Genomic DNA, 21,782 nt, shown 5'->3' on the forward strand with positions numbered 1-21,782 from the left:
TCCTATAAAAATTAACTATATTTAATATAAATATAATATATATATTTATTTATGTTAAAAAATTTAATAAAAAGGTTATAATACTAGTAAAAGGAAAAAATTAGAAGTGATGTTTAAAAACCAATATAAATAAATTTGATATAATCATCAACAATCAGTTGGTCTAGTGAAATAAAATATTAGATTCCTTAAATAATATCAAGAGTTTGAATCTTGGCATTTGCGATTGGAACAAATTGGATTGGGGTATCGTCCTCGCCACTGCATAACTCGATCCGAATCAATCGATCAATAGATCGGATACCAATAGTTATAGAAAAATAAAATTGAGAGAACCATTTAAAAAGGCAAAACTCTCGAGATAATGTTATTGAAGAAATTATTTCACGAGATAATGCACTCCCAATATTATACAAGAGTTATACGAGAGTTACGAGAGTTTGCCACTGCAATATCCAGGACAGGGACACTGCATTTATTTAGATGATCCCTGTAGGAAAATTTACCACTCCTATCACATAACCCTTTCTCTCCAAAAGTTGAATATTTAAATGTTGAGTAGCTGAGAGTTTTATGTTATCCCTTTTTACTAATAATGGTACGGTTTATAGAAGAGATAGGAGAGAACTTCAATCGAACTGGCTTCTTTTTTATGCTTATTGCCTTACAAAAAAGCACGCCTAGGGGCATGCCCCTCCCTTGGAAGGGTCTAGTGTGTTTTGTGGCTTGGCACAAAGGTACAATGGCTAGGTAATGAACATCTGTATACACTGTTTATGTCAGAAAAAATTAATAATTTGATCTTCACACACATTTGTACCTTGAGATTTTTGGTATTGATTTTCTTGCCAGAGTTGTTTCTGAATATTTGCTCCATTTTGAATTTATCAAATGCATGTATTCATTCTCTTGTATATTTTGACTTGCATAACATCTATTATCATTTCCAGGTACCATACCTAGCAAGCTTATTTTTCAGCTCACATCAGCTTTTGGAGAGAAAGGGTTGTGATAGGAGTGGTAAATTTTCCTACAGGGATCATCTAAATAAATGCAATGTCCCTGTCCTGGCTAATGCACTCCTAGGGATCATCTTGTAGGTCGCCATGCCTTCCAGGCAACCTTATACGAGAGTTATACGAGAGTTACGAGAGTTATACGAGAGTTACGAGAGTTTGCATGAGCCATGCACGGGCTAGGGGTAGGTCGTCATGCCCTCCAGGCGACCTTGTCTCCGCTTGCATGGCCATGCATAGTCGCCATGTGAGATTCTTGCACGTCCCCTCCTGCTCCCCGCTGCATGTCGTCCCCTCCTGCTCCCCGCTGCCTGCAGCTATCATAGCTACAATTACAACGTGAAATCAACTGCTTCATGCAGCAATTATTGATGCATGCATGTGAACCATTTCAACCCGTGAATTGCACAATTATTGGTGAAATAATTGAGGCAGCCAGTGACACCTAAATTATATATGGGAGGTGGTTAACGTGAGAACATAAAAGAAAGAAAAGGAGAAGAGATTGCAGTCGAAGAAAAGGAAAAGAGATTGCAACCGAGAAAGAAAGAAAGGGAGAAAGGAAAGGAAGAAGAAGAAAGGGAGATAAGGCACTTGTGAGGTAAATTTTTATTATTTAAATTAGTTTATTATTATAATTTTTTAGTTTGTTAGTTTAGGGTTTAGGGTAAAACAAAAATCAGTTAATTAGTTTATTAGTTTAGGGTTATATGATTGTTAGTTTAAGTTATATTTACAGAAATAAAAAATTATTTAATTAGTATGTTTGATAGTTATATAGTTAAAAAATAATTAATTAGTTTGTTTTATTAGTCGTTAGTTATATAAAAAAATATTTAATTAGTTTGTGATAGTTAAATAGTTAAGTTATATTTGTTTGTTGAATTTATATTATATAAAAATTAGTTAGTAAGTTTATTAGTAGTATATTATAATGAAAAAATAGTTTATTAGTTTTAGTTATATAAAATAATATTTTATTAGTTGTTTAAGGGTTTAGCATTTACGTTTAACTTATATTTTAAAAAGTTTAGTTTGTTAGTTTATTATATTATAAGTTATTATATTAAATTTTTTTGTTGTGTTGTAAATTAGTTAGTTAGTTAGTTTATATTAGATTATATTAAATGATTTTTTAAATATTGTTGTTTAATTTTTTTACAGATTCATTCCAATGGTTGACCAAATTCCACTGCTGAGACTTGACAATGAACATATTTCAAGTCATTTGAGAATAATGGTGAATAAAAGATTTGTTTAATGAATTATAATTAATAAATATTTGAATATTATTTTATGATTGTAGTAACTTTTTTGAAATATTTAATTGCAGGAGGACGAGCAGCGAGTCTTTCGTCTTCGGCTACATAAAGTGCCCAAGCTACATCGATTGATAGAAGAAAACTTGCAAGAGGCTGAATTTTGGTATGTAACATTTGTGCGAGATTACAAGTTGGTCCCAGGTTTGATCAGTGCGTTGATTGAACATTGGAGACCAGAAACAAGCACGTTTCATTTGTCGTGTGGCGAATGTACGATAACTCTGGAGGATGTGGCAATGCAACTCGGGGTCCAAACAAATGGGATGCCGGTGGTAATGTCACATGAGTTTAATAATGTGGCACAACTTTGCAGCTTGTTTCTTGGGAAAATGCCCGTACCACCAGTAGAGAGTAGCGTGTGAAGTTGTCATGATTGAAGAATGAATTTCAGCTTCAACCAAATAGTACGGAGCACGAAATTATATATGCAACACGAGCATATATATTGCAGTTGATTGGGGGAAATTTGATGCCGGATAAATCCGGTAGTTATGTTCACACTCAGTATCTTTTTTTAAAGAAATTTTGAGAATAGTAGATAATATAGCTGGGGATCGGCGATATTAGCATTCTTGTATCGTGAGATGTGCAAGGCGTATTAGTCGTGAATGATAATAGTACAACAAAAATCGGTGGATGTCTGTTGCTGCTACAATCATGGGATTGACATAGACTTCCATTTTTGACACCGATTAGTCGGACTGTGGTTGACTTTCCACTTACCGTAAGGTAATATGAATTCTCTATTTTAATATAAAATATCAATTATAAAAATATTTATTTTGATTAAAATTATTGAACAAAATGGTCATATTTTTGTTTTGATTGATATACAGATGGAGGCATAAAATAGAAGGCACGAGGTTGGTACACAACAACATTAAAGAGTTCAGGCTGAAGATCGACATTAAGGCCAAAAAGGAGGTATGTATAATCTGTTATTATTAATTATTATTTAAATTAACTATATTATTTGATTTAAATCAATTATATTGTTATTTTAATTTTACAGTTTAATTGGAAACCATACATGAATGAAAAAATTTTGGCATTGGTGTTGCACGATGTTTTAGATGGGTTTCAATATTGGTGTGCTATTACACCATTGATCAATTTTGCTTTTGTTGAGATCCAATTTGGGGATAGAGTGCTGAGACAATTCCACTTCCACCAACCTATTCCGCGGAGTCTATGGGATCATGACCTCCTCCAAAACTTAGATGGTCATCGCCAGGTGAATTGGGTTGAGACGCATGACCACCTGCACAAATTTGATGGTCTTCGTAAAGAAAATGTTAATTGGGTTGAGAAGCATGCAACCTACATTAATGCTTGGAACAATAGGGCTTCATTCATGCCAATTCTTGACGTCATTCAAGACGATGACTTTAATTTTGAGACTTCGACTTACCTTGCTTATTTTTGGGATAATGGAAAGCTGTTCTTGAGACCAATGGTAGAGAGGCGACAATTTTTGAGGTTTAAGAAAAGATTTGGTAAAGCTGAATACTCTCTACCGAGTGTGAGTGAGAGTTCATCTCAACAACCTGAAGCAGAAATGACCGATGTGAATAATAGCGCACCACAACCGTTCGGCGATACAAGATCGTTGCATCACACATTTGATGATTCTACTGTCCTGGCATACATACCAGATTTTGTGCAGCCTGAGGCACCCATCTACTCTTCCATGTTTGCGTCGACGTTTGACTTTGAACACATGACATCTATGATGTCAAATACCAGTATTTGTCAGTCAACGTTTGCAAGTGGGATGGAATCACAAACTGGTGGAATGGCAGTTCAAATGCCCCCAATGAATAAGGAGGATGGGTACCATACTCCTGAGCAACCGCAACGGCCACAACGCATCAAACGCCCGCCCCGACATTATCATTCAACAATACATTGACATCGACAACAATTGTAAACTCGTTTGTTATTTGTTACAAATTAAGTATTGAAATTAGACTAGTTTTTTTAACCTTAACAAATTCGACATATTTATAATGATTATTAGTATCAAATCATTATTATAATTTCATTACTAATAATCATTAGTATCAAATCATTAAATATTAATAATAAATCATTATTAATAATAATTACTAAATCATTATTAAATCATTAATATCATTATTATCAAATCATTATTAAAATAATTATTACTAAATCATTATTATAATGATTATTATCAAATCATTACTAAATCATCAGTACATTAAATATTAAAATCATTATTAAATCATTATTGTCAAATATTATCAAATTATTACTAAATTATATAATTATTAAAAAATCCTATGTGTTTTGATTTAAATATGAATAGATTTGTTATTTGCTAAAAATTAAATGGTTAACGCTCAGATCTCTTTAAAAAACTTGATTACTAAATCATTAGTATGAAATCATTAAATACTTAGAAATCATTAATAAATTCGAGTAGTCTACACTTGTAAACTCATTTGTTATTTGTTACAAATTAAATCATTATTAATGATTAAATCATTATTACAATTGCATTATTACTAATCATTACTTAATCATTAATATAAAATCATTAAATATTAATAATAAATCATTATTAATAATAATTACTAAATCATTATTATCAAATCATTATTATAATGGTTATTACTAAATCATTATTATGGTTAATTGCACCATACGTCCATTTAAATCTGTTCAAGTCCTCAAATTATAAATGTCATATCAATTAGGTCCCTCTATTTAAAAAGTCCGCTCGAATAATTTATCGACAAAAATTAAATAAATTCAACTTCAATGTGAAAATATAATAATTTATCACCCCATTAAATCATTAGTATCAAATCATTATTATAATTGCATGATTACTAATCATTACTTTTAAATCATTAAATATTAATAATAATTTCATGATTACTAATCATTACCAAAGCATTACTATCAAATCATTAAATATTAATAATAATTTCATTATTACTAATCATTACTATCAAATCATTAAATATTAATAATAATTTAATTATTACTAATCATTACTAAATCATTACTATCAAATCATTAAATATTAATAATAATTTCATTATTATTAATCATGACTAAATAATTATTATAATTTTAAATATAAAATCATTATTAAATCATGATTATCAAATCATTGCTAAATCAAATCATATCATTATTATAATCCAAACAAGTGTTCCATGGATAGGTATTAGTTATATAACAAAAATATGGTTAATTGAATCCATTCAAATCTGTTCAAGTCCTCGAATTATAAATCATTACAAAATTAAATCCGGATAAATACATAGAAATACATATATGATTACTAATGATGAGGCCTATATCTTAGTAAATTAGGACAATCGTTTTTTTGAATGGCCTTCACCCCTACATAATCCGCATCTATTTGCTTGACCTCTCTCTCTAGCATGGAAATCCATACTGGTATGAATACGAGTGGACTCAGGTCGACCCTTTGGACTTCTGCGAAGCATTGGATTTGGCAGCCATTCGTCATGATCCTTTTTGGGCCAATATGATTCATTCGGGATCTGTCTGAACGCATAGCTGTAGACATTTAATATCCTACGTAAGTGAAAGCATTCATCAACATAAGTGTATGCGCTTACACCAGCATACATACATGCAACAACTGCATGAGCACATGAATATTTCCATGCCTGAAAACGACCACAATCACACCATTTGTGTCGTAAATCAACTCTAAATATTTGGTCTTCTCCTCTGACGTTACGGCGTATGCATGACATGATAAAAGTATGACCAAATCGTTCGAAATTATGAACAACCATTGATGTTGCCAATCACTCATTTGCTTCTATTGATTCCACCACTGTAGGAGCCCAAGTTTTACCTCTATTTATGAGACTCTCAATTTCCTTGCCTTTATCCGACCAAACCTTAACCAATCTAAAGTACGTCTCTTTCACCACACTCGCTATTGGGAGATGGCGTGTACCTTTTAGTACTGAATTAATGACCTCAGCAAGGTTTGTGGTCATATGTCTGTATCTCTGACCTTCATCGTATGCTTGCGACCATTTTTCCCGCGGTATTTTTGAAGCACACTTCCAAACACGCTGATCATCGTAAAATACCTTCAAATTCTCCAATCTCTTGTAAAAATTTGGTCGACGTAGTTCGTATCCTGTTTCATAATATATTGTGTTAAACTGCAATTAAAAAACCACATAAAAAATGCATAAATATTGAAAATAAAACTTACCCATGCTGACTATCTCGCTACGAATATACGCGTTATGAAACTCTCGGCCTCCGAACCGTACATGGGACGAGTTTCTGCCTTATACAGCTCGGGCCGAAGACCGAGGGAAGTTTAGGAGAGATGGGGCCAGCAGCCCGTGGCCGCCTGCCTGGTGGGGGCGGCTCCTCCGTTGTGGGTAAACGGGAAACCCGACTCTACGAACCCGAGGAAAGGCTTCACAGAATGTGACAGTTTCGAATTCTGTCGTCTCTGTCTATTCCGTTTAGGGAATGGGCTTATTCATTCCGATTTCTGTAAATACTTCTATGTAAATATCTCCCCTAGTTGTGCTGAAACATTCTTAACCTTCTTATAGACAGATAGATTGAAGCTGTCCTTTTCCTATTCTTAGAAGGGGTTTCTAGTTCTTTCGTTACGCCGAGAAGAAAGAAGCTTGGAAGAAGAGATGGTCAATCTTCTCTTATTGATACTATTCTTGCCAATATGATGGATACAAAATATCGAATATGCATACGGAGGTATCCAACGACTTCTTGGTCGTTCAATTGCCGCCAAAATACCCATTCCTCTATCGGATATCAAGCAAACTCCATCTTCATGAACGACATATTAACGTAGATTGGTCAGAAAGAAATCCCAAACCTCTGTTGTCTATCCCTCAACAATAGCGAATGCAATTGGTAAGATATTTCACTTACCATCTTGCGCAACTGCCATCAAAAGTATATGCCTATATTGACCATACAACCACGTACCATCTACTTGGATCATACGTTTGCAAAATGGAAATCCTTCAGTACATACCTTGAATGCCCAAAATAGTCTATGAAATATTTTCTTCCCTGGAAGAAGTTGACCTTCTTCGTCATATACGGGCATGGTTTGAGACTTCCCTATGCTTCCTGGGATAAATCGCTTCATTGCTTGTAGTAAATGTTGTAGCTCATTGTACAATGTATCTCAATCTCCATACGTCAGCTTCATTGCCTTCATCTTCGTATTCCACACCTTGCCATATTTTACTTGATATCCAAATTGACTTCGAATAGAAGCAGCTAACACTGAACAAGATATCCTTGGATCCTTTTCAACCATCGCCTTTACGTATTCGCATATTACATTAGAATCCAATAGTCGGTGATCTTGTGATGACCATTGTACCTCGTGATGACCCAAACATCGTGCCTTTGATTTTTGACACTCTGATCTTCCACTTGCACTCTGGGCCATATTTTACACACTTCGCGTATAGGTTTTCTGGTTTGACTCTGCAACATGGACATCAACTTGGCATTTGATGCAGTACTCTTTAATCGCCAGCGTAGCTTCATTTTTTCCTCTGAATTACTTCCCAAATGAAAATTCACCAGAATTATCGAATGATTCAATCATTTGGTACGGAGGTAAATGTGGCATGTATGGGAATTCAGGTGCCCTCATCGCATCATAGTTTATCTCGTACATGCGAGGAGTAGCTTCATACGGTGTCGGAACTTCATCAATTGCACCTCCACCGAAAAAAATTTCATCGTCGACCAAAATGGGTTCTTCGGTTTCTTCAACTTCGCTTGAATCATCATGAATTTCTCCCCATCGATTTTCAACATCAATAACAACAGCCAATTCCGGCATATTTCTCGTATCATACTCTGCTGCTGTAGATGTCCCTCCGACTTCATTTCCACTTTCTAATAGTTCCATAAAATTATTCTGGAACCTGTATGTAGGGTACTCAAACTCACAATCGAAAGCCATTTCAGATGAATTTTGAGCCACATCTCTTGATGACCCAGGAACATCACATATGTTACGCACATCAACAAATAACTCAATAACTGCTATATTGGTTGACTCATGTAATCCAATCATGGTTCTAATATCATCATCTTCTTCAATTGGAACTGCAACATATCCGACTGGGTTGGGACATATCATAAATCTGTACCTCAAACCATCCACTGCAACTCGAATTTTTCTTTCTATCTTCTCCTTCATTTCTATAAATGTGATGTTTTTTTAACATCATATTTATTAGTTTTTCAGACTAAAAAATAACTCCGACCTCATTTTCCATAATCTGTCCATTATAATGGACAATCGTGAAAAAGTTGTTGCTCATTTTCTCTACAAATAAAAATATATATAAATTTATATTAAAAAAATTAGATAAGATAATTTCATAAATCATTTAGTAATGATTACTAATAATAATGATTAGTTTGATAATATTTTTATTTTTTTTAAATATCAAACAAATTTGTTAATTAATTGTTATAAATTTTAAGATTATATTCTATTCATTTTTTACTCCTTACTAATTTACACTTAATCTAATATAAATTAAACAAAATATTTTTTTAAAACAACACTAAATATTTTTAAACACAATGTTTTTTTAAAATGGAATAAATTAAACAAATTAATTTTATATAATCTAATATAAACTAACTAACTAATTTACACATACACAAAAACAAAAAATGAACAACAAAAAATAATAAACTACCCCATATTTATGCCTTCTTCATTTCCTTTCTTTTCCTTTCTTATTTATTTCTTCAAATCAATCTATACGTAGACAAAAAATAATAATGGTCTGTATGTGTAAAAAAAATATTTCTTTAAACAACAATAAATTAAACAAATTAATTTTATATAATCTAATATATTATAATATAACTTAAACTAATAAACTATTTCTTTATTATAATATAATTTAGTTAAAATAACAAACTAACAAACTTAAGCTCTAATTAACTTTTTTTATAATATAACTTAAACTTCAAGAAACAACCTAATATACGTTTAAACACACTAACAAATTAATTAAATATTTTTTTACATTTAATAACTTAAACTAAGAAACTAATTAACTAATTTTTTTATATAATCTAATATATAACTTAAACTAACAAACTAATATAATATAACTTAAACTAACAAAGTAATAATTTATACTAACAAACTAATTAACTAAATTTCTGTTTTACCCTAAACCCTAAACTAACAAACTAATTATTTCATATAATAAACTAAATTAAACAATAAAAAATTACCTCACGAACGATGTTTGAGCCTTTATCTCCCTTTCTTCTTCTTCTTTTCCTTTCCTTTCTCTCTCCAAATTTTCTTTCTTTCTTATGATTCTACCCTAAACCCCTCATATCCAATATATAATGAGCTTTGCACGGTTAGTAAGATGCAATCAATTTGAGCTGTATAATTCACGTTGAAGGCTGCAAAATTTTCAACCGTTGAACGCTGCAATAATGCAACACTAATTGATGCATGCAGCAACTGATTTTACGCTGCAACAATGCAACTATGATAGCGGGAAGGGACAGCCTCGAAGCCATGGCAAGAGGGAGCAACGGGAGCAGCTATGACACGAGGGAACAGAAACTTGGTCGTCGGGCGTGCATGGCGACCTATGTGGGAGTGTTGGCAATCATTCTCTCTCCGTTGGACATCGTGCATGGCACATGCATGGAGACAAGGTTGCCCGGAGGGCATGGCGACCTACCCCTAGCTTGTGCATGGCTCATGCAAACTCTCGTAACTCTCGTATAATGTCGTCTGGAAGGCATGGCGACCTGCAAGGTTGCCGGGAAGGAATGGCGACCTACGGCCGAGCAATTAATCTTGGGAGTGCATTATTTCGTGAAATAATTTCTTCGAGAACATTATCTCGAGAGTTTTTCCCATTTAAAAATATAATTTTAAATTTTAAGTCAAACTAGATTTAAACAATTATATAAAATGACACTAACATACATAATTTAGACCCACCCCATATCCATCCATATAAACTCCTCTGGTCTAAGATAATAAAATATTTTTTATATTTCAAAATTAGAAGATATAATTTTGATAAGCATTATTAAATTAATATAAGATAAAAAAAGAAAAAAAAGGAGAAGAAGCAAACATTAAAGAGAAGTGAAGATAGATAGATGTAAATTTCAGATGCAAACAACAAGACTTAGAGGTAAGTATTTGATTAAGACGAGTAAAAAAATTTCGAGTTAGTCAAATTGATAAGTCTTATTTTATAACTCAAATTTTATTTGAAATTTTTCGAGTTGAGCTGAGTTTATGAAATTTGAGTCGTTTGTGTTTCTATTTAAATTTATCTGTAAATATTTATAATATTAGGGTACTAATTGATTATAATTTAAATGACTTTTTATAACCATATATTATATACTTATATATTTCTTATTATTTTTCATATGCGATATATATATACATATCAACTCAAACTAAAAAATTAATTTACTAATTATTAAAAAAATTAATTATTCAAATTTTATTTTAAAATTTTTGAATCGAGTCGAATTTATTCATCCCTAATCAGTGGCGAAAGATAATGGAGACTAGTAGGGGCCATGGTCCCCCAAAATTTTGAAAATTTATAGTTTAAACCTTTAAAATTTTTAATTTAGACCCCAAATTTTTTTTTAGAAATTCATATTAATTTTTTTAATTTTCTTAAATAAATTCATCTTATAATTTTTTAAAATTCTCATTAAGCCTCTCATAATTTTAAAATTTTTAGTTATACCCTAATTGTTTTCTGAAAAAAATGTAAACTGAACCATTAAAAAATTTAATTTTTTTAATTTAAACCTCTAAATTTTCTAAAATTTTAAGTTGACCCTCTCAATCTCCCATCAAGTTTTGTCACAAAAAAGTGTTGTTTGTCTTGTTGTTTTATTATATTCCAAACCCATCTCCAGTCCCTTGTATCATCATTAAAGCTTCCAACGTTCTTATTTTTCGTAAACCGTTGGAGCCTAAAAAAAATTCAAATTTAAAAAAACCCACTCTCCCATTTCCCATTCGTTGCTCCACCTTTCACTTCTTTTTGTTGTTTCTCACTCTCCTTTGTTTCTTCTTTTTTCTCCATGGATCTCTTCTGATTCCCCCCGTTTTAGTGCTTCTACCATGGGGTGTTTCCTTGGTTGTTTTGGGGTTTCTACTAAAAGAAAACGTCGAAAACCAGCCAACCGGATTCTCCCTGGACCTGCAGATTCAGTAAGTTTTTTCATTTTTTGGTGTGTTTTTGGATAATGAGTCAGTAAAGTTTCCAATCTTGATATTTAATGGCTGCTGTTGCAGAGATTCGTTAGCTATGAACCCTTGGATTCCTCTAGTTCCACAAATGTTGACATCCCAGAAGACTCCCTTGTCTCAAAATCTCAGCTAAGGTCAGTTGCTGGTTTTTTGAAATCAAAGTGTTTCTTATTGCACCTTTAAAGGTATTTGATTTCTATGTTGATTGCAGTAATAAGCCGAAGGAGAGATCGAGTGTTAAAATCAGGAAGAAAGTGAGCTTTAACTTGAATGTTCAAACCTATGAGCCGATTCCGGATGAAGAATCAAGTACGTTCCAGTTTTTAAAGAGTGTTGAAGAAGAAGAAGAAGAAGAAGAAGAAGAAGAAGAAGAGAAGGAAAAGAATGGAGGAGAAGATGGTGTCTCAAGTTCATTGCAGATGAATGTTTATCCAAGAAACTATAGATACCAAAACTGTAGAGACAGCTATGATGAAGAAGATGAAATGGTGTATGAGGAAAGTGATCTAGAAGATGATGATTATGATTATGATGACGATGATGATCAATTTGAATCTCTAAACATGGATTCAACAAAGGGAGACGACTTGAAGAATCAAATGTCAGTATGTGATTCAACAGATGGAAATGCAAGGATGAGAAGCCAATATCTATGTGCCGTGCTGAATCCGGTGGAAAACACAACTCAGTGGAAAGACATCAAAGCTAGAGCAGGCGTGAACCCGAAGCAGAAGGAGAATGTTGCAGTAGAGGAAGAATCACAATCACAATCAAAGCCCCTTCTGCAAGACATAGCAGTGGATGCTAGCCTCTCCAATTGGTTGATTTCACCGAAGATTGATAACCTGCAGCAATCGAAGAAAAGCATACCAGATAACAGGTCATTCTCCAGGAGAACTGGAGAAGATAAGGTGATCATAGATATCACTAACCTATAGTTTTCAAGAGTGTATTGTTTGTTTGTTTGTTTGTTGTTTTTGCATGTCAGTTTTTGATTCTTTGATTCATTTTATAATGCATAAGATTTCATAATTCTGGTTGTAACACCCTCGCCCAATTTAGACGTATGGTTGGATGATGTAACATTCGAATATCGGAGTAAAAACGGTAATGATTTATTTTTGGTAGCCTAAGGGGCTCCTATATGTTCATGCTGTACTATCTTGTATAAGGATTTAATTTCAGGCTTCTCAAAACACTATGCTAACTTAAGCAAGGAAACTACTAACATTCTCACATTTTTTTAGCAAATAAAATAGCAATAAACAGTTACTTTACGCATTCTATCAGATATGTCTTTATGAAATCGAGAGTTACGATTCCGTGAAAGCAAATGATTGTTCTTCTGCATCAGCAAAGCAACCATGAGTGTTAATGATGGATAATTAACATTCATTTTGCTATTGTGGAATGTGATTTCTTGATGTACAAAAGTGAATATCAATCAATATACATTATGCAAAAAAGATAACCATCATCTATATCTGCTTTCATTTCTAAGACAAGGTCTATGGAATTCTCACATCTTCACTGTCAAATGATAATGAGCTCCAATTCGATAAACTGCAAATATACGAGAGACCGTCTCGCTCAGCTTCTGGACCTTTTAATCTTATGTTAATCCGACTCTTCGTTTTTCTTGAAGTACTCATATCCGATGCTCACACTTGAGTTCATGTAACCAAGGAGGCTATCTTGTAGCAAAATCATCAAAATCAAGGTGGGAACTGAAGCCTCAAAATTGATCTTTCCAGCAGATAATCCCTGACTGCTTCCTATATTTCATCTACATTATTGTACATATACAGGAATCCGAGTCCGACTCCTCGTCGGAATCACTCACATCACTGCAGGCAAGGGTAAGACATTAGTATGCCAGAGATACAATGGGAAACCAATGAAAAACACATTAGCAACTATTCAAGACCAAGTAAATCATACTGCAAGGTCAGTTCTTGATGTTTCAAATGCATTACAGGGACCATATTTTAGCTTCCTATGCTGTCTGTTTATGCCAACAAATTTTTTGAAGAAATGTACAAAAGCAATAAAAATAATGTGCCACAAAGTCATTTTCCTAAGATTGGTAAGGGCCAATTTACAAGGACCAACTACAAATGAGTCCCAAAATTGTAGGACAAAGCAAAAGCAATTGAAAACTTGACAAAACCAAATACTAAATACAGCAAATATGCACCAAACCAAACCCTCCAAGCCATTTACATACAAAGAGATGACAGTACATTGCCCTTTCAACTGAAAGCTTGTATGCTACATAAACAATTTCAGTTCTTCTCTATAGAGCTACTTCGCCAAAGCCAAAGAGATAACAGAGCAATAGATTTGCAGATCCAAAAAACCAGGGAGCAAGAAAGAAATGAAAGTCTCAAACATCAAACAAAGAGCAATTACCGTGGTTCAAACACCAAAATCTCTGCGAGTTTATTCCCATTTCTATCGTTCCATTGGACTTTTCGCTTGGGTTTTTCAGATTTTCTAGCTATCCCACCTCTCTTTGGCGGCAACAAAGTATTTGACTCACTGTAATCATCTCCATTAGTATGAGCTTCAACTTTCGGAGAATCTATGGTACCTGAAATTTCATTTCCATGTCCATTAACATCATTATGGACGGCATCCATTGACTGTTACACCTCCAGCAAAGCAAAATTCTGCTAAACCTAAAACGAAATTGGCTTCAAAATTGATGGTTGGGAACAAAAGTTGGATCTTTTTATCTCAAATCATAAACCCATTAAGCCAACTGGGTGAAGAGATTTCATAAACCTTTCTCTGAAATTTGAAGGAAAACCATTAAGCTATGTTAGTTTGTGAATATACAAAAATCCCATATTCCCCAGAAAAAAAAACTGATGAAATAAGAAAACCCACTGTAAAACTGGGATTGGAATGATTCATTGATATATTTCTAGAAGAAAGTCAACGCCTTTGTTCTTGTTTACGCCATAAAAAAGTTGCCATTTATCTTCGAGTTTTGTAAAAGGAAAATAAAACTGACTTTTAAATAAGTGGTTAAATTGTTTTATTTAATATATTATATATAGTTTTTTTTATAACCGTCGATTTTTGATTTAATAATCAACTAATTCGGATTGAGTTTTGTGATCCTTCCAACATTTTGGTATATTCACAAACACCAAAATATGAATCACTGATATTATTTAAGGGATCTAATGTTTCATCATACTAAATCTATTGGTTATTGGTATATTATATATAATATTAAAAGATAAAAAAATATATTCATTAATATTATTTATGAACTTATAAAAAAAATATAAATTTAGCCATTTTTAAACTGAAATTTCATTCAATAACATCAAATTTGTTAAAATGTTTTTGTTGAGTTAATCGATTGACTGAATCGGCCAAGAGGGGGTGAATTGGCAATAAAAATTTTGGTGGAAGCTTTTGCAGAAAATTGAAAGAAATTGCACAGCGATTTAGAGTGGTTCGACTTTATCAACCAAAGTCTACGTCCACTACCTTAGCTATCCACACTAAGGATTTTTCAACAAATTCACTAATTTGTTCTTTCTTTTGAGGTCAAAGAGATAACCTTACAACTCCCTCAAGAATATACCCCAATTCTTGAGAACACTCTTTTCTCAAAGAGAAATACAAATTTGCAAACTTACAAGAAAAACCCCACAAGGCAAATATGTTTGCACAATTCTAGAACAAAGAAGGAACACTCAAGAATAAATACAATTGAGCACAATAAGTGTTCTTGAAAGAAAAATGAATATTGAATGAAAAATAGGCTTGAAATGCTCAAACTTGAGGTTTGATGCTTTCTCTTTGATTCTCTCTTGATTCTAATTGCTTGATGTTTCTTGTTGTTGATCAATGGCTTCTAAGCTTGCTTAAATACACTTTGAATCACTTCTAAACGTTGGGGATGATTAGTGAAGATCATATAGACGTTTTAGTGTGAAAACAATTAATAAAACAGCTTGGAGCGTGGGGGGAATCGGTACCCCCTATGGGGAATCGGTTCCCTAAGTGTAAAATTCAAATATTTCGACCGTTATACAAGGGGGGAATCGGTACCCCCTAGGGGGGAATCGGTTCCCTCCGAGCATACTGGAATTATCGGAGCCAAACCATTCAGGGGGAATCGGTACCCCCTTAGGGGGAATAGGTTCCCTCTGAGCAATCTGCAATTTTTGGCTTTGAAATGGTTCGAAATACTTTGTAAAATTATTTTGAAATTGTTTTAAGATTAAAACTTAATTTTACACTTTGAGTAAGGATTAAAAATGATCTTTGAAAGATTTGGAGTAATGTTTTGATATTCGAATAATTCTATCGAATATACTTAGAAAATCATTTGGAAAATCTTAAAATTCATTTAACTTAATTTGTTATATCGAAATATCAAAATGTTTTCAACAATCTCCCCCTTTTTGATATAACAAAACATTTTAGTAATTTTAAGATTTTGAAATCAAGTTTTGAAATTACTCCCCCTTACTTTAACACTTCTCTCATTTATCATTTAAAAACACTTTAACACTTCTCCCCCTTTTTGTTAAATCAAAAAGATATTTTAAAGAATTTAAACAAGGTTTTGAAATCAGTTAGCCAATTAATTATATATAATATAAGCTGCTAAGATCACAAGCAAGAGAAACGTTAGCCATTAGTTTCATAATCAATATTCATAATTAATGTGAAATGGCAAAATTGGTCATATATCTAATCATGAAGTAAATGATGCAATAATGAATAAATTTAATCACACCAAATAGATAATTTCTAACCATTCATAAATCTAAACAAATTCAAAGTCAATCAATCCACAAATTCAAACATTCCAAAATATTCAAAATGTTAAAACAATAAGTTTGGAGTTCAAAGCAAAACATTGAATCACATATCCGGATCAGCAGGAGGAAAACGAGCTCGCATAGCGGCCATTTCGTTAGTGAGGTCATTAATACATGCGTTGGTTGCTTCATTATTTGCACGCATTTCCCGAAGAATTTCTAATTGTTGAGCTCCCATTGTGGATAAATGGGACTCTATAGAAGTAAAGCGCGAATCCATAGTAGCGTATCGAAAATCGAATGTCTCCATAAAGGATTGGAAATATGGAGGCATTGGATGCGTTTGTTGTGCTTGCTCTTCGAGCTGCTCCTCGGGCTGCTCAGGCTCATCTTTGGATTCATCAATGTCTCGCATTAATTGCTCAAGCTTGAGATCTTCGTCAGCTTCGAGTGGAGCTTGTGAAGAACTAGCTCCCGGAGTATTTGCAGAAGATCGAACCCATTCACCGGTTTCCTTATCCTTAATCCATCCCGCTCTCGTTAAGGAAAGAAGGTTAATTTGTTTCTTAAGGGGAAAAAAAGCATCTAGACCGGCTCTAAGCCCAGCTTTGGAAAACAGATTACTCAAAATGCAACCGTAAACAAGAGATGAACATAGTTTTTTATTAGGAACAAGATTTACGGTTTCAACAATTTCAGCAAAAATAATCTGAGGTAGGTTGATTTTAATATTGTTTTCGAAACAATGTAACCACCAAAAATCTAAGGCTCTAAGAGTAGAATAACGACCTCCGGATGGTCGAAACCACCAAGAAATTATTAGATGAAGAAAACGTTCATGAAGGTCTAGGACACTTGCACTATCCCTTCTTTTATAACGAGATCCTAAAACCTGTTTTTCATTTGAAATACCATCATTATCTAATCCGAATGTATTGGCTATGTAAGCCGAGTCAATATATAAGAATTGTCCTAGAAGGTAGGAACGAATTCCTATGGTTTCGGTTTCATTTTGGTTTTTAACACAAACGGCATTAGAATAGAAAATACGAACAAGTTGATGGTAAACGATGGGTTCAAGGTTAAAGAGTTTATCAAATTTCCACTCTTGTAAAAGAGGAAGATATTTAAAATTGATAGCTAACATAGCTTGACAAGAAGGAATACGTTCTTCCCGGATTTTGTAAGAGTCGAAATATTGATAATACCAAAAATGATGATTTCTAGGACCAGGATGATTGAAACACGAATTTTGGATAGTTAAATTAGGATCAATGGGATTAGGATTAGAAATTGGAATAGAAGGAGGATTTGGAGGTGGATTTGGTTGACGGTGTGAACGACTAGATGAAGACCTAGCACGTTTAGGATTGGACATGGTTTAGGAAATCGGAATAGAATTGATAACCTGCAATTTAGAAAACACATGTATGCAATTCAATCAATCCCAAAACTCAATTGAGTCCTTAATATTTCAAGGTTCTCTAAATCAATCCTAATGGGCAAAGTTTTTGATTTTTTTTGAAAAATATGGTTTTGAGAAACAATATATGTATAGTTTTCATAATAACAACATAATTTAATCAAAACACAATAATTTCAAAAAAAAATTTATTTCGAAAATTTAGAAAATTTAGAAAAATCTTGTGTTTTTGATGAAATTAGTTGTAATATCTAGTTTCTAATCACTAAATAATCAATGCCCGATCAAAAATTCAACCTAGAACTAATTAAAACTAGTTCTATGTTCATAAATTGATAAAAAGAAGTTTTGGAAAAATACCTTGAATGATTTCGGATTTGAGTGAGATTAGATGAAGTTTGCACGTTTTTGATGATTCCAATAGGTTTAGAGGATGATATTTGAAGTGAATTCCGATTAAAAACGTTGATTTGAGGCAAGAATGAAGATTTGATAGAGTAGAGGGAAGAAAATGGCATGAAGGAATAAGAGAGGGTTTGAGCAAATTTTGGGTTCTGCCCGTGTTAAAACCAGAACCCTAGAGGGGTATCGATTCCCCTGAGGGGGGAATCAGTTCCCCTTCAAAGGGGGAATCGGTTCCCTAAAGGGAAAATCGATTCCCTCTACACCAAAATGCTAAAATCCGATTTTAAACATCCAAAATGCTAAATTAATTTCCTCTAGTGGTATTGGCAACTCATATATTAAAAATTAATCATGTTCAAACAATTCAATTAATCTTTAAACAATATTTGAACATAAAATTAATTTTTCATCAAGAATCATAAACTCCCCCTAACTAATAGCAATGAATGCAATCAAAAAATTACTATTATAAGCATTTTTCATTTATTATTAAAAGTGCTAAAATTATTTTAAACACTCAGTGAAGATAGATTGGTCAAACCTAATTCTCTCCTAAGTGTCCAAAATCGTTCCTTGTCTAAAGGTTTTGTAAAGATATCCGCTAATTGGTGCAAAATATCAACAAATTCTAGAACTACATCTTCCTTAGTGATATGGTCTCTAATGAAGTGATGTCTTATTTCAATGTGCTTAGTTCTAGAGTGTTGGATGGGATTTTTAGTGAGACAAATAGCACTAGTATTGTCACACTTGATAGGAATGGTACCTACTTCAATTCCATAATCAAAAAGTTGTTGTTTCATCCATAAAACTTGTGCACAGCAACTACCAGATGAAATGTATTCGACTTCAGTGGTAGATAATGCAACACAATTTTGTTTCTTTGAAAACCAAGAAATTAGCATATTTCCAAGGAATTGGCAAGTACCGGAGGTGCTTTTCCTATCTAATTTGCATCCTCCATAATCCGCATCAGAAAAAGCATGCAAGCTAAAGCTAGAGTCTCTAGGATACCAAAGTCCTAAACTAGGAGTGTCTTTAAGGTATCTAAAGATTCTCTTAACAGCTAGTAAATGTGATTCCTTAGGACATGATTGAAATCTAGCACATAAGCAAACACTAAACATAATATCCGGTCTACTTGCAGTTAGATAAAGTAGAGATCCAATCATTGACCTATATAATTTAACATCTACACATTTACCTCCTTCATCTAAGTCAAGCTTTGTTGAAGAGCTCATTGGAGTGTCATGAGGTTTCCCATTTTCCAGTCCAAACTTCTTGAGCATATCTTTGACGTACTTAGCTTGATTGATGAAGATGCCATCTTTTCTTTTCTTGATTTGGAGTCCCAAGAAAAATGAGAGCTCCCCCATCATGCTCATCTCAAACTCACTTTGCATTAGCTTAGAAAATTCTTGGCAAAGAACATCATTAGTAGAACCAAATATTATATCATCAACATAAATTTGAACTACTAATAAATCTTTACCTAGGGATGGCAACGGGCCGGGTTCAGGCCGGGTATTGGTTCCCCCGTCCCTGTCCCCGTTTAAAAAACCGGTACCCGTCCCCGTTTAAAAAACCGCGGGGATTTAAACGGGGATCCCCGTCGGGTAATCAGGGAAAACCGTGGGGAAACGGGTATCCCCGTTTAGCATAAACGGTTATTTAAACGGGTATTGGGCCGGGTATTGGGTCAGGTATTGGGTCGAGAATCGGGCCGGGTATATATATATATATATATTTAAATTAAATATATAAATATATATTTTTTATTTAAATTAAATTTATTAATATTTTATATATATATATAAATAATTATTTTTAATATTTATCGGGTCGGGTATCGGGGCGGGTAATCGGGTAATCGGGGCGGGGATTACCAAACCCGTCCCCGTCCCCGTCCCCGTTTAAAATAAATGGGTTTTCCCCGTCCCCGTCCCCGTTTATCATCCCCGAACCCGACCCGTTTAATTCGGTTTTCAGTTTTCCCCGTCGGGTTCGGGTTTTTTTGCCATCCCTATCTTTACCTTTATGCTTCAAAAACAATGTAGTGTCAACCTTCCCTTTTGAAAAACCTTTTTCAATTAAAAATTTGTCAATCTTTCATACCAAGCTCTAGGAGCTTGCTTTAAACCATAAAGAGCTTTTGTCAATTTTAAAACATGATCCGGAAAATTTGAATCTTCAAAACCTGGAGGTTGTTCCACATACACTTCTTCTTTTATAAAACCATTTAAAAATGCACTTTTAACATCCATTTGATATAATTTAAATTCATTGAAACATGCAAATGTTAATAACATTCTAATTGCTTCCATCCTAGCTACGGGAGCGTATGTTTCATCATAGTCTATGCCCTCTTCTTGAGTATACCCTTGAGCAACAAGTCTAGCCTTGTTTCTCTCACTATATTACCACTCTCATCAAGCTTATTTCTAAATACCCATCTAGTACCTACAGTAGATTTATTACTAGGCCTTTCAACTAATGTCCATACTTTACTTCTCTCAAATTGATTTAACTCTTCTTGCATAGCCATAATCCAATGTTCATCATTTAATGCTTCTTTAATATTCTTAGGCTCTATGAATGAGATAAATGCAACATAATTACAAATATTTCTAAGAGAAGATCGAGTTGTTACCCCTTTTGATGGATCACCTATAATTTCACCATCCTTGACATAGTTGTACTCTCTTGGATAAGATACTTCCCTTTCTTCAATGGTTGGATTCTCAAGAGGATCATGAGTTTCCTCATTTTTCGTTTCTTCCTTTGATGATGATTCTCCAACGTCATGTCTAACGTCATTTGTATTTATAACACCTACATCATCATTCACACAAGAATCCTTCCTCGGAAGGGGATTATCATCGAAAACATCATGTATAGACTCTTCTACAACTAAAGTTCTTTTATTAAATACACGATAGGCTTTAGAATTTAAGGAATAACCCAGAAAAATTCCTTCATCACTTTTAGCATCAAATTTGCCAAGGTTTTCTTTACCGTTGTTTAAAACAAAACATTTACATCCAAAAGGATGAAAATAACTAATGTTAGGCTTTTTATTTTTGAAAATTTCATATGGAGTTTTCTTTAAAATTGGCCTAATCATTACTCGATTTACAACATAACAAGAGGTATTTGTGGCTTCCGCCCAAAAATATTTTGGCAAATTATTTTCACAAAGCATGGTTCTAGCCATTTCTTCTAAAGTTCGATTTTTCCTCTCAACAACTCCATTTTGTTGAGGGGTTCTAGGTGCTGAAAAATTATGGCTAATACCGTTAGAGTTACAAAATTCAGTAAATCCAAGATTTTCAAATCCAGTTCCATGATCACTCCTAACACTAGTTATAGAGTAACCTTTTTCATTTTGGATTACTTTTGAAAATGTGATGAATTGTTCTAATGCTTCATCTTTAGTATTTAAAAATAGAACCCAAGTATATCTAGAATAGTCATCTACCAAGACAAATGCATATTGTTTTCCACCCAAGC

General features: G+C 33.3%; 1 protein-coding gene across 1 annotated transcript; it reads left to right on the forward strand.

Annotated features, from left to right (window-relative positions):
• The first annotated feature begins 11,444 nt into the window (after positions 1–11,444).
• Positions 11,445–12,726, forward strand: LOC120148822 (nuclear polyadenylated RNA-binding protein 3-like). Its single transcript, XM_039161827.1, has 3 exons — positions 11,445–11,612; positions 11,697–11,785; positions 11,863–12,726. The coding sequence occupies exons 1-3, from the start codon at positions 11,523–11,525 to the stop codon at positions 12,587–12,589; spliced, it is 906 nt and encodes a 301-aa protein (XP_039017758.1). The 5' UTR covers positions 11,445–11,522; the 3' UTR covers positions 12,590–12,726.
• The last annotated feature ends 9,056 nt before the right edge of the window (positions 12,727–21,782 follow it).

Source organism: Hibiscus syriacus, unplaced genomic scaffold (genome assembly GCF_006381635.1).
Source record: "Hibiscus syriacus cultivar Baekdansim isolate YM2019G1 unplaced genomic scaffold, ASM638163v2 tig00110987_pilon, whole genome shotgun sequence".
Classification (NCBI taxonomy): domain Eukaryota; kingdom Viridiplantae; phylum Streptophyta; class Magnoliopsida; order Malvales; family Malvaceae; genus Hibiscus; species Hibiscus syriacus.